Source organism: Nuphar pumila, chromosome 8 (assembly GCF_984573655.1).
Source record: "Nuphar pumila chromosome 8, dmNupPumi1.hap1.1, whole genome shotgun sequence".
Lineage (NCBI taxonomy): Eukaryota > Viridiplantae > Streptophyta > Magnoliopsida > Nymphaeales > Nymphaeaceae > Nuphar > Nuphar pumila.
This window is the reverse complement of record NC_143256.1, coordinates 109,986,298-109,998,915: the sequence shown is the minus strand read 5'-3', so window position 1 is coordinate 109,998,915 and position 12,618 is coordinate 109,986,298. Positions and strand designations below refer to the sequence as shown.

The following is a 12,618-nucleotide window of genomic DNA, read 5'->3' as shown; positions in this document are numbered from 1 at the left end:
CTTTTCTTTGCCCTGCCTCGTCTCGGATCCCCGTTAGTAAAATAACTAAAATACCTTTAATAATTTAATAAAATTTCATGTAACTCTTCTATATATATTCCTAACTTCTAACCCTAAAGATAAAACAACCCACTCCCTTGGGTTGTCACTTCTCTAATAAGCTTTCTTTCCTCTCATTCTTCATTCTTTTGGTCGGCGTGAACGATTCAACCTCCTTTTTTAGGGATGGCAGTGGATAGAAGAGAAACAAGGTCGTGCCACACCTGGTTTGTACCATAGAGGACGTGAAACAAGAATGGAGGTTAAAATCAAAACCCATGTGAGATGGAGGCGAGAATGGACTTACACTTTTCTTTGCCCTGCCTCGTCTCGGATCCCCGTTAGTAAAATAACTAAAATACCTTTAATAATTTAATAAAATTTCATATAACTCTTCTATATATATATTCCTAACTTCTAACCCTAAAGATAAAACAACCCACTCCTTTGGGTTGTCACTTCTCTAATAAGCTTTCTTTCCTCTCATTCTTCATTCTTCTGGTCGGCGTGAACGGTTCAACCTCCTTTTTTAGGGATGGCAGTGGATAGAAGAGAAACAAGGTTGTGCCTCACCCCGTTTGGACCGAGAATGGAGGCTATGAAACATAGATAGAAGTTAAAATCAAAACTTGTGTGAGGATGAAGGCAGGGATGAAGGGCAAAATTTTGAAACAGGGTAGGGGTGGATACCTTATCCCCCACATCCGCCTCAATTCATTACCATCCTTACTCCAACTATAATTGCAGATCAGGTGCAATCACATTGCGCACTTTGAGTGTATCATTGCACTTTGTTGCCCTCCATCTGTTGTTGGGCCTTACAATTGATAGACTATTAGCTAAAGACAAAGGGAAAATCCGGTGTAGCGGCACACTCAAAGTGTGCAATGTGATTTCACTTGATTCATCTTCTTCAACTATGTAGTTGCCCTAATCTTTCACTTGGCTTTCTCTAAATCTTTAATATTTTTTTTTTTGTTTTCTTAAAACCTTTATCTATATTTTGTCAACTTTTTTTCATCAATGTTATTGTATGCTTCATACAACACATTTAAACCATCTTTTTTCCCCTACCATTATTGTCATACATGCACAACAAAAACTGTATATAGAAATTTATATATCCATAGAATCATAAATAGGATCCCAATCTTGAGACCTATCCCTCTAAATCAAAGTGTCCCCTCCTACCTAACTAATGAAGGTGCAACAAATACACTTGGGTAAAAGGAGCCATGTTAGACAATGATAATTGAGAGGATGCATTCAGAATTCTCGAAAAAATATTACTAACTTTTAGTCTTTTCCACATAACAGATTTCCACCACCTCCTACTAGCACTATGAAGCAGTTGATCAAGATCTCCTTATATTCTTGATAAATAACTTTTGTAGATAACCCAACATCCACAAACTTATGAAAAATAGAAAATTAAAGGAAAAACTTAGGGACATTTTTTTCTTTAATTCAACAATCCTTTACGTGGATCAAAACTATAGAAAATAACTACAAAGGTTGTTCGCAAAGATTCAGTTCATAAGTAAATGTATCTTTTGGGTTTGAACACTCACGTTAGTGTTACTTAGTCTTAGTTAGTTTGGAACCTCAATAACGTTAGCTTTAAATTGAGAATCTCGATTGACTTTTCAGACATCGTAACATATACTTTCACTTCAGGTGGTCATAGTGTGTCTACCAATATATAGAAGCTACACATTAAGGGTCATGTGTTGTATCCTAGTTTTATTACTACTTTAGAGACAAAGTTTAAGTCCCATAAAAGGAGACATCCATCTTCACACTCACATAGATAAGTCCATTAAGAGTGTAAACCTGTCTCAAATACACCAGCCATAAGGCCTATAAATCTTATTAAGAGTCCAATTCGAACTCAACTTCTATATAAAGGTTTCAAGCACTTGATATCAGGAAGGAGAAAATTATTAAGTGCTCAATTCAACCACTCAATGATTTGTTCTTCCCATTTAATCAATTGATATGGTTTGACCTTTATCATGTGGTTGGGTTTCTGTCAACGGTGATTACTTTTATAGACTTAAGCCTCATTCTCTCAATGTCTTAAATACAATATCTCAAGAAAATCTTCTGTCAATGAGTCTACTAAGTTTTGACAGGATTTCATATATTTAATTGAGATTACTCTTTACTTGAGTAAACTATTAACATAATTGTGCTTTAGATTAATATTTCAAGATTTTTCATAAATAAATATTTCTTCTTACTTTGTATACAATTGCTTGACTATCGCAATGCATAGCTATCAGATTACAAACTTATCTTCTAATGGTATATCCATTAAAAGATTCTTTAGCGATTTAACTTTCATACTAGCTGATGCTAGTGCTATCAATTCTATCTCTATTATAGAATAGATTATCACAGTTTGATTATTAGATCCCCAAGCAATTCCTCCAAATTCAAGGATAAATATTCAACCACTTATGGATAATGATTCATTGAAATTAGAATTTCAGTTTATATCATTATACCCTTCAAATATGAGTTCTCTCTCATAGAATATTCTATATTCTAGAGTTTCTCTCAAGTACTTAATGACTCAATATATTGCATCTCAATGCTCTTGTATTAAATTACTAGTATATCGGCGTAACTTGCCCATGTTGAAAGCTATGTCTGGTATAGTTCCATTAATAACATATATGAGTCTGTCAATAATACTTGCATACTCCAATTAGGATATACTTCTTTCAATATTAATCGACAACTTAACAATAAGATCAATGGGAGTATCAACTGGCTTACAATCATAATGATTATATTTCTTTAATATTTTCTCAATATAGTGAGACTAAGTTAATGCATAACCATTTTCATGTTTCATTAATTTAATACCAAGAATAACATCAACTAAACCCATATCTTTCATGTCAATTTTATATGAAAGAAAGCTTATGAATCTGAATAGCAACTAGATTGGAATCCGAACAACAACTAGATATGGGTCTAATCGACAACCGAATTTGAATCCTGGATAGAGATCCGAACAACAACTGAATCAAAATCTTAAATAGGGATCCAAATGACAATCAATTCTAGATCGTGGACAGGGATTCGAACATCCACTAGATCTCAATCCTGTATAGAGATCCAAACAATAACTGAATCTAGATCCTGAATAAGGATCCAAACTAGAATCTCAAAAACCCAAAAATGATAAAGAGCAGAGCTCGTAGAGAGAAGAAAAGAGAGCACTCATGAGAGAGAAGAGAGAATAGTGCTTGAAATGAGATGAGAAAAATAGGAGAGGGTTAGGATTTATATTGGCCTCAGCGTAAGGCCACACATAAAGACCATTTATGGCCTTTAAGAGGCTCAAAACAATAAAAAATAAGTAGGCATGGTTGGCCAAAACAATCAGCCATCAATGCCTAAATGTCTCATTAAAGAGATGCCCAAACATGGATAAAAATGACCCTAACAAAGTCAATTCTGACCAAGACTAGGTCAACAGTTAAAGACTAGTTTCATTCATAACATACATGAAACTCCATTAATACTTGCATGCTCTAATTAAGATATACTTCTTACAATGTTAATCGATAGCTTAACAATATAATCAATTGGAGTAACAATTGACTTACAATCTTAATGATTATATTTTCTTAATGTAGTGGGATTGAGTTAATGCATAATTATTTTCATGTTTCATTAATTTAATATTAATTATAACATCAACTAAACTCATATCTTTCATGCCGAATTTAGATGAAAGAAAACTTCTAAATCCGAACAACTGGATATGGGTATGATCAATAATCGAATTTGGATCCTGGATAAGAATCCAAACAACAACCAATTTTGGATCCTGAATAGGGATCGAAATAACAACCAATTCTTGATCATGAATGGGGATCTAAACAACAACCAAATCTGAATCTTGGATAGGGATCCGGAGATTAATTGTATCTGAATCTTGGATAGGGATCCGAAGATTAATTGTATCTGAATCCTGGATAGGGATCCAAATTAGAATATCAAAAACCGAAAAAGGGAATAGAGCAAAGCTCGTGGAGAAGAGAAGAGAGAGCACTCATGAAAGATAGGAGATGAGAGAGCTTGGAATGAGATGAAAAAAATGGGAGAGGAATGGGGTTTATATAGGCCCCAACCCAAGGCCACTCATAAAGGCTATTTATGGCCTTTAAGAGTCTCAAAATGACCAAAAATAACTAGACATGGCTGGCCAAAATGGTCAGCCATTAATGTCCAAAAGCCTGGCTAAAGAGACACAGAAACAAGAACATTAATAACCCTAACAAGGTCAATTCTCACCAAGACTAGGTCAATAGTCAAACCAGTCAAAGATAAAGGCAGTTACTGGATCGGTTGAACCTTTGATGCCCATGCAAAATCATTAGACAAGGTTTAAACAGATTTGGATAAGATTCATAAATATTTGAATAGGTTTAATGCAAAGTCAAAGCCAATAAATGGACTAGTCAAAGTCAGATTTAGACTTGGGGGTTAAATCCGTTTCAAGTACTAAAAAGATAAGTATAAACCCAAACCCTAAGGTCTAAGATCCAAACCCAAATTTAATTCCAAGTTCGAAGTCCAATGTCAAAGGTCAAAGGTTAATAGTCAATTTCAATATCCAAGATCCAAAGTTCAAGAATAAAGAGACACACAAGGCCAAGATTTAATACCCATGATCACCTTTTCCATTAATGCACCAACCTTTATATAAAGACGAGATTTCTCAAAAACCTTCAATGTGGGACTAAACATTTGTGTAGAACTCAACACCTACAAACTTAGAAAAAAAATAAAAAAATAGAGGAAAAACTTAAGGACTGTTTTGAGTCAAAATCTACACGTGGATCAAAACTATAGAGGTTGTTCACAAAGATTTGCATTAGTGAAGGTACCTTTTGGGTTTAAACTCTCACATTAATGTTACATAGTCTTAGTCAGTCTAGAACCTCAATATCATTAGCTTTGAATTGTGAATCCTGGTTGACCTTCAATATACTGTAATACACACTTTCACTTCAGTTGGTTATATACAGTGTGTCTATCAATATATAAAAGCTGCACATTAAGGATCATGTGTTGTATCTCACTTTTATGAGTATTCTAGAGACAAAGTCCAAGTCCCATAGAAGGCAACCACCACCTTCACACTCACATAGGTAAGTCATTCAAGAATATAAACATGTTTGAAACACTCCAATCATAAGGCCTATGGATCTTATTAAGAGTCCAATTCGAAGTCAACCTCCGTATATAGGTTTCGCGTACTTGACATCAAAAATAAAAAAATTATTAAATACTCAATCAAATCATTGAGAGACTTGTTCTTCCTATTTAACCACTTGACATGGTTTGACCCTTATCATGTGGTTGAGTTTTCGTCAACTGTGATTGCTTTTATAAACTTTACCCTATTCTCTCAATGTCTTAAATACAATATCTCGAGAAAGTCCTTTGTCAATGAATTCATTAAGTTTTGACAATATTTCACATATTTAATTGAGATTACTTTTGCCTTGAGTAAACTATTCATATAATTGTGCTTTAGATTAATATGTCTAGATTTTTCATAAATAAATATTACTTTTCGCTTTGTCTATAGTTGTTGGACTATCAAAATGCATAGCTATTAGATTATCTTCTAATGATATCTTCATTAAAAGATTCTTTAGCCAATCAATTGTATCTCTATTCTAGAATAGATTATCTCAGTTTGCTTATTGAATCTTCAAACAATTGCTCAAGATCCAAGGGTAAATATCCAGCCACTTGTAAATAATGAATCATTGTAATTAGAATTCTAGTTTGCATCGCTATACCCTTCAAGTACAATGAGTTCTTTCTCATAGAATATTTTATATTCTAAAGTTTCTCTCAAGTACTTCATAACTCGATACATTGCATCCCAATGCTCTTGTCTTAGATTACTAGTATATCAATTTAATTTGCTCATGCTGAAAGTTATGCCTGATCTAGTTCAACTCATAGCATACATGAGGCTGTTAATAATACTTGTATACTCCAATTAGGATATACTTCTTATAGTGTTAATTAATAGCTTAATGATATGATCAATTAGAATAATAACTGACTTATGATCATAATAATTATATTTTCTTAATATTTTCTCAATATAGTGAGATTGAGTTAATGCATAACCATTTTCATGTTTCATTAATTTAATACTATAAATAATATAAGCTAAACCCATATCTTTCATGTCAAATTTAGATGAAAGAAAGCTTCTGGATTTGAACAACAACTAGATCGGGATCTGAACAACGACTTGATATTAGTCTGATCAATAATTGAATCTAGACACTAAATAGAGATCTGAACAACAATCGAATATGAATCCTGGATAGAGATCCGAACAACAATAATTTTTGGATCATGAATAAGGATCCGAAGAACAATTAGATCTGAATCTTGAATAGAGATCAAAACAACAATCAGATCTGGATTCTAGATAAGAATCCGAATTAGAATATCAAAAACCCAAAAAAGATCGAGTCATTTACATTTGCATCGGTTGCTCGAATTGTAGTACAAAATTCTCCTTCTCCCTCCCTCCGTCCGAGAGCACTCATGAGAGAGAAGAGAGAGCTTGTAATGAGATTAGAAAAATGAGAGAGGGTTGGGGTTTATAGAGCCCCCAACCTATGGCCACCCATAAAGGTCATTTACGACCTTTAAGAGGCCCAAAACAACAAAAAAATAAGTGGGCATGGCTGGCTAAAATGGCCCATCAATGCTCAAACAACTCGCTAAAGAGGCGCTCAAACAAGAACAAAAATGACCCTAGCAAGGTTAATTTCGACCAAGGTTGAGTCAACAAACTTTGTCGTTTTGAACCTTTAGTGCACATGCAAAACTATGGAACAAGGTTCAAACGAATCCGAATAAGATCGAGAAAGATCTGAATAGGTTTAATGTAAAGTTAAAGCCAATAAATGGACTGATCAAAGTCGGTTTTAGACTTGAAAATTAAATCTGTTCCAAGTACTAAAAAGATAAGTTCAGAATCTAAATCCAAATTCAAGTACAAAGGTTAAGGTCAAGGTCCAAGAGATACACAAACCTAAGATCTAATGCCCTTGAGGGCCTTTCCTTTTAATGTACCACCCCTTTATATAAAAACAAAAGAGTTTTTAAACACTTTTAAGGTGAGACTAAACTTTTATAGAAAACCCAACACCCATAAACTCAAGAAAAAATAAAAAATTAAAGAAAAAACTTAGTGACACTTTTGATCTAAAATCCAACATTCATGAGTTACGCATCTTCAAAGTCTTCTACCACCTTTTTGCTAATTGCTCTTTTGTATGCTTACCCAAAAAAGTCTCATTTGTTTCAACCTTACAGTGACATCAACTTAGAGTTTTTTTTTTGGCAGAAACATTTACTTAGAATTACCTCAAGCTGACCCACTTAGCCAAGCATATCCTAGGTGCATTTTTTTAATTATAACAATATCTTATATTGTTGCCACTTTATTTAATCAGCAAAAATCCTATTACTGATATCCTTTTTTAAAATCTACCACTTTGTTATATTATATTCAGCATTATGCTTAACAGTCATCCATCTTGGCATTTCTTGACACGGGCTCCGTGTCCATCTTGAAGAATCTTGAGATGGATGGTCAACAGTGGTGGAGCTGCATGCTTAACGCTGCTGCATAAAAAATGATCCTGTATTATAAATCATATTAATAAAACTTAAAACTAATTTTTCTCATTAATTTAACATTTTCTTTTGGTTTTCCTCCCCCAAAACAATCGTAATCATGAAAAACCGCAAACTTGCCTTAACTATTTACGTAAATATGCACACTCCGTTAGCACCTTTCATTTTGTTACGCTCCCTCCCTCCATTATATCTCCCCGATATTTTCAAGTGAAAATCAAGAACTTTAAAAACGTTGGTCACCATAGCACCACCACAAAGCTGATTAAGAATTTAAGTGGGGCATGCTCGGTGGGGGAAAGGGTCACATGCCATCTGAGCCCTTCCTTCGTTTGGAGGGTGTTCCTTGTCAGGATAATCTCAGGTAGCCTCCCTCGGAGGATGCATTTATGGGGGGTTAGCGTTTGTCTTTGTGCGTTTCCCTTCGCCCCACATGGATTCAATTATTAGGGTTCTGCCCGCTTGAAGTTGGGAAGGAGGAAATATTTGGTTTTCCTTCCCTTTTTGAATTGAAATGATTCAGTGCCATCGATTCCCCAAGAGAGACGCAGAGTTGGTAGCGTTTTTTCTTCTTTTCCATTGCCTTTTGGAGCTCTAATCTCTCGTTTTCATGGAGGGGACGCCCTTGCAAGATGGTGACGGAAAGAGAATTGTCTCTAAATCTTGTGAAGATCACCATGGATTGAAACGAACCGAGGTTTGGAGATCGGATGAGAACGATCCATCTAATGCTTGCCGCCATTTCTCCATTCGGTGAGTTTTTTTGGTTGGTTATTGATGGAAAACGAAGGAAAGATTGCAATTTTCTTTCATCTTGTGGTGATATTGGTGATTTTCATGTTTTTTCTGTCTTGCTGCTCAGTTTTGTAAAGGCTCAATTGTTTGGTGCGTTTTATTTGTTGATAGGTTTATATATTCCATCTGGCTGCTAAATGAGTTTGTTCCTTGTGATACCCATTTGAAAATTTCGGATCATGTGTGTCTATCACTTTGTCGCTAGTTTTGGAGGTGTAGTTTTATTGGTTATCTAGTCGGTTCAGCTTACTTCTGCTCTGCTCTAATGCATATAACTTCTCAAGCATGACTGCTCTAAGCCTGTGAACTTAATGCATGCGTATGTGTTTTATAAGTTTTGGCATGTAGCTCATTCTTGTCTCAGAAGAATGATTTCCTGTTAGCATAAAATCTCTGCCTGTCTATAGCTGAAAACATAGCTACACGTGCATGCTTTTTTCATTCCTTTGGATGAGCTACAAAGAAATGAAACGGTTTCAGGGTGAGAAGCTGATCAAACTAGTCGTTCGTCCGAGATGTTCCCTTGAAAGACAATACTGAATTGAAGATGCCGAATTTTGTATGATTGATAATAACCATTGTAGAAATCCATATTAGTTTGAGCCGAAGCACATGGTGATAGCAATAGAAGTGTGTTTCGGTGTTAAAGCGAATGCCTTTTTTCCTCCCAGACTTAAATAAGGTGCCTTTGTAATTCTAATAGTATTTACTTTTGGAGTTTTTGTATCTGATTTTTTTGCTGACATCCAACCAGATGCATTACTTAAAATCCATGCAAATTCTCGTGTTCTATTTTTTTCTATAAACTATTTTTTAGTAAAGCAAGTTATTATGATTATTCGAATGTGGCTTGGGTAAAACTATACATACCCTAGACTTACTTAAATTACAATGCTTATAATGAATTCATCATATCAATCTATTGAAAATTGCCTTGTATAAGTCATTGTAGTTCAGAAATTGTATTTAGAATGTGTTTGGTTGCACATTTTTGGAAAAATGCATTTGACCACTCCTACATTCTTTTTTTAAACTTAAATTGTTAGGAGACACGTGGAACTTAATAAACTTTTGGGTTGTCAGTGTTATAACTTGTGGCATATGTATTTTACTTGATGATTTGTTTGGATGCTAGAAGCATACATGTATTTCTTAAAAAGAAGAAGAAATGGAATACTTGATGATTTTTTTTAAGCATACATGATGAAGCATACTTGATGATTTGTTTGGATGCTAGAAGCATACATGTATTTGTTTGGAAGTGTTAGTGTAACTGCAAATAAGAGAATTAAGAGGATCTAATGATCACTGATGTAGATAATTTGGTTACGGTTTTAAACCACCTAGAAAATGGAGAAAAAGTTGTAGTGGGATGTTGAAAGAGCCCGTCTTTTGTGTGTGACATCAAGTGCACTTGAGATAGGTTCTATGTAATTCCAGCCCGCATGTTTTAACCCCAAAATAGTGGTGCCAGCTTGCATGCATCTGAGCTGGCAAAGTCCTATCAATCAGTTAAAATTTTTAAAATGTCAGTAGTTAGAAAGGTGTCTTATCCAAAACGTGGTTTTGATGTTGAACTATTTTGCTGAAATCTGATTGATGCCTGCTTACGCCATTTTGGTTTGGCGAGCTTGCTGGCAAGTCTCATTGACGACAGGGTCTACACATGAAATACATAAAAAGGGGTACACAGGAATAAGGTGATGGGAGGGCTATGTACAACAAAGCTTTTTCATCAAGGGATATGCACAGGTATAATAATTAAATCAGCAAGGCTAAAGGGCCTGCTTTTGTCAAACACGCCCTTATCTATGTAAAGCACTCATTTTGACACGGTGTGTCACTGGTGCAGGTGCGGCATCTGACAAGGCTGGGTGCAGGTCAACAATCGTTCATCCTTAAAACATTTGTCTTACAGATATCTGCATATTCCGATAACTTTCTCAAACTTTACTTCCAAAAGATACACAAGACCATAAGACCCAGAAATTTATAAAGAGGAATATTTTTTTATGTTTTACAAATATTATAGAAATTGAATCATCCTTAAACTCAATGAAAATAGGAACACTGGGTCCCATTTCTATAGGAACATTAGTTCCTTAATATTGGAAGCATGTTTTTCAACTTTTTCAAGGTGTGCTTCCTGTTGGAAATTATGGTTCTCCATTTTATTAAAGCATGCTCGGAACCAAGATTTTGAGGGACATGTGCTCTTTCAGTGGCCATGATAAATGTTCATATCATATTTCTTGTAAACCTTAGCAAAATATGTTCACCATGGAAGATTTTAGACCCTTAAATATCTGAAGCATATAAACTCCCATGTGGGCAAACTGTCATTATTGTTATTTTGTTTATTACTGTCATGCAGTGAATCAAGTTGAACAGATCATCTTCTTGACCTTGCACAGATCATCTTCTTGACCTTGCAGTCTTTTCTGACAAATTCTTCTTTTTGTGTTGTTTTCTTGATTGTTTCTTATTGGGAAATCTCAGCAGATTTTGGATAACTCAAAAATTAAAATGAATAAGCTATTCATAACAAGAAAATAAGAAAATAAGGAAAATGGGAAGTATGTTGTCTTCTTTCCTTCTTTTTCTCTTCATGTTTATTCTTTTCATTGTAGTAGCAGTCCCCCTCCTCCCTTCCCTCTTTCTTTTTTCCTGTTCTTGTAGAAGTAGAATAGTATTGAGTTAGTACAACTTTAATATATTTTGCCACCTTTGCATTTTTCATTTCATGAATGACTTTCCATAAATATCACACCTATGACCTGTAATTAGTTGCTCCATTCATGTACTTATCCAATTGGAATGCAAGTTTTTCAATGATAAATTAATGATAATATTGTGATATTTTTTCTGTCATCATAGTTGAAATATTTTCACTTTGATGGTATTTACTGTTTCATGATCATATGCATCTATGCAAATTATGTGTAGGTTTTTGCTTATTTTAGTTCTGTATTGGACCTTATTTTGAATTTAAGAATCATTGGTCATTATCAGTGTTGTGAAAAGCGTTGAGGCGTAGCGAGGCGCTTCACCAAAATCTGAGGCGAGGCGTAAAGCGTAAGCCTCAATTGTTTTTTTTGAAAACTTAAAAAAAACTATAAAAAATATCTAAAATTATAAATAAATAAAAAATTCTTTATTGATGAAGCAAGTGTAATAAAATATGCGGAAAAGAAATGTATGTCCTACAATGGACACTCACACGTAGAAATCAAAGAACAAGTCCAAAAGAAGGACATACACAAAAGCCAATAATGGCTAGAAAGCATAAAATCTTATAAATGCACTAAAGGGCTTGAAGAAGCCACTCATTACAAAGGGGGAGACCCCACTTATTTATAGGCAAGAGAGGAGTGAGGGAGAGTTAGAGAAAAGCAAGAGAGAGGGACCATTGGGAGTCCCAACAAGGAGTCGTTGGGCTCCCAACGGTCACAATTGTGACCGTTGGGGGCCCAACGACTCTTTGTTGGGGCCCCCCAATGGCTGATCATTAAATGCACAAAAAAGAAAAATAAAAAAAGACAAAAAGAAATGGAAAAAAATAGAAAAAGGTAAAAGGAAAAAAATAGAAAAAGAGAAAAGACTAAAATGCCCCTATTGGGCGAGTTTACAGAACTACCCCTTATCGGGTAGTGAATGACAAATATATATATATATATATATATATATATATAAATATATATTACATATATTTTAACACCCTCCCTCAAGCTTTACGGGGATACAACGAAAAGCTTGTTGAGAAGAAACATGAAGCGAGGAGCAACAAGAGCTTTGGTGAAGAAGTCCGCCAACTGGTACTCGGATGTGACGTAGGGCAGTGTAATGGTTCCTTTTAGGTATTCATCTCGAACATAATGGCAATCCATCTCAATATGTTTAGTACACTCATGGAAGGTGTGGTTGCTTGCAATATAGATAGCGCTCTTGTTATCGCAACACATCTTCGAAGGAGTTGAGATGACGATGCCCATATCACAGAGGAGACTCCTAAGCCACACAAGCTCCATGGTTGTAGTGGCCATTGCACGATATTCCGCTTCAGTTGAGGACAATGATACT

At 34.8% G+C, this 12,618-nt stretch overlaps 1 protein-coding gene across 3 annotated transcripts in view; it reads left to right on the top strand.

Moving 5' to 3' along the window:
* The first annotated feature begins 8,059 nt into the window (after window positions 1–8,059).
* Window positions 8,060–12,618, top strand: part of LOC149830193 (uncharacterized) — a 48,532-nt gene continuing 43,973 nt past the window's right edge. For 2 of the 3 annotated variants that reach the window (XR_016433820.1, XM_090016376.1), the window contains exon 1: window positions 8,060–8,496. Coding sequence is in view for 2 of the 3 variants with exons in the window: in XM_090016376.1 (XP_089872502.1) it covers window positions 8,354–8,496 (143 nt within the window). In the remaining variant the exon portion in view is untranslated. Of the gene's footprint in view, window positions 8,497–10,168; window positions 10,291–10,390; window positions 10,419–12,618 lie in introns of all 3 variants that reach the window. The other variant, XM_090016377.1, reaches the window with a different exon arrangement.